This window comes from Neopelma chrysocephalum, unplaced genomic scaffold, assembly GCF_003984885.1.
Source record: "Neopelma chrysocephalum unplaced genomic scaffold, ASM398488v2 Primary Assembly neopelma1_64494, whole genome shotgun sequence".
NCBI lineage: Eukaryota > Metazoa > Chordata > Aves > Passeriformes > Pipridae > Neopelma > Neopelma chrysocephalum.
In genome coordinates, this window is record NW_020906923.1 from 1 (window position 1) to 1,720 (window position 1,720).

Genomic DNA, 1,720 nt, shown 5'->3' on the forward strand with positions numbered 1-1,720 from the left:
TTCCCCACCTGCTGCCCCCACTGCTCCTCCAGCTCCTCCAGGTTTTTCTGGGCCAGGGTTTGGATGCGGGGAGGGGATTTTTGAGGAGGGGTATTTCGGGAAGGGAGGATTTTGGGGTTTGGGATTTTTATGGGGGGTCGATTCGGGTTTTTTGGGATGCCCACCTGCTGCCCCCACTGCTTCTCCAGCTCCTCCAGGTTTTTCTGGGCCAGGGCATCATACTGGGCCCGCAGCTCCCCCAGGACCTTGCCCAGGTCCTGCGCCCTCGGCGCGTCCACCTCGACCGTGAGCGCCGAACCCTCCACCTGCGCCCGCAGCCCCTGCACCTCCTGGGGGGACAGGGGATGGTTAATTCTCCCCAAATTCCTAAACACTCATTCAACAAAACCACCTCAACCAGCACTATGATGCCTTAAGCCCCCAATGGTTTTTTATTTTTCTGATTTTTGTGAGCCTTATAAGTTTTATAAGTAGCAGAGGTAGATTTTAAAAGCAGCGGCCCTTGTCCCTCTTCCCTGTAGCACCCTTTATTTACACATTCCTTAACCCTCTTGCCCCATTCCATGTATCCTATATCACTCCTGCCCCCGAATCCAGCAGGAATGTTTAGTCTCTTGTCAAGGCAAGGCCTGTTCTGTTTGGGAAACGTTTGTATCTTGGCCTAAACCGCAGAACAGAGTCAGGAACTGGGTGACCCTGTGCCCTCTGTGCCCCGAAGAAGATGAAGATTGATGAAGAGAGGGTCTCAAAGCCCACAGACCCAATTCCAGGGGGTGGAGCAGAGCAAAGGCTACGGGGTGGACACACTTGGGATTGGACAGATATTATTATAAAATGCAACATCTCAGGCACAGCGAGGGCGCGTCCTGTAACATCTCCTGCCTTGGCACAATTAAACCCTTTCCTTATCTCACCCTCAATTAACTGCTTCCAAGTTTTTTTTCTTAGCACCAGCTGAGCAGGCATCAACTGCTTCAAACACAACATCCACAACCCGACACGTTTCCCTTTCAAATAAAGGTGATGCCTCTGCCCAATCACATAAAATCACCCTCAGATGAAAGGTCCTACATATCTACAAACCCAGGGTCATTTCAGGTTGCTCGAATATTGCACGAACCAATAAAGTTGTAAACAGTTCAATAAAGGCCCTGGTTTTTAGAAACAGTTAAGATAAGATTGCTTACATTAAGAATGCTTAAAAATGTTTTGTTTTACATCTAGTTAATTATTTAGGGAAGGGGGAGGTGTAGCAAGGAATCATGGGAGTTGTAGTTTCCCGGGTTCTCACGCAATGCTCAGTCAATACCTGGTTGTCATTGGTTGGGAGATCATGTGACAATGTTTAAGAGTTGTATTTAAACCAAAGTGTTTTGTAATAAACCTGAATTCTGCCCCGGTTGTGTCACGGGCGGGGTTCCTGCCTTATTCACCACCTCACTGGGCCCCCCCCGAACCCCCCCGGGCCCCACCTGGTCGTGCTCCTTGCGCATGAGGATCAGCTCCTCCCGCAGGGCCTCGATCTCCCCCTCCAGCTGCAGCCGCGTCAGGTTCGTGTCGTCCAGGACCTTGCGCAGCCCCGCGATGTCGCCGTCCACGGACACGCGGATGGCCAGCTCCGCCTCCAGCCTGGCATTGGGAGTGGGAATGGGATTGGGAGTGGGATTGGACATGGCTCAGTGCCTGTTCACAGCCTTGTCCTCATCCCCATCCCCATCCC

General features: G+C 51.9%; 1 protein-coding gene across 1 annotated transcript; it reads right to left on the minus strand.

Moving 5' to 3' along the window:
* Positions 1-164: 164 nt before the first annotated feature.
* On the minus strand, positions 165-1,673 carry LOC113979273 (keratin, type I cytoskeletal 18-like; the record flags this gene model as incomplete). Its single annotated transcript, XM_027706717.1, has 2 exons — positions 1,473-1,673; positions 165-329 (listed from the first exon to the last, which is right to left on the minus strand). Coding segments are annotated over exons 1-2 (366 nt in total), but the record flags the coding sequence as incomplete, so codon positions are not given.
* Between the last annotated feature and the right edge of the window lie 47 nt (positions 1,674-1,720).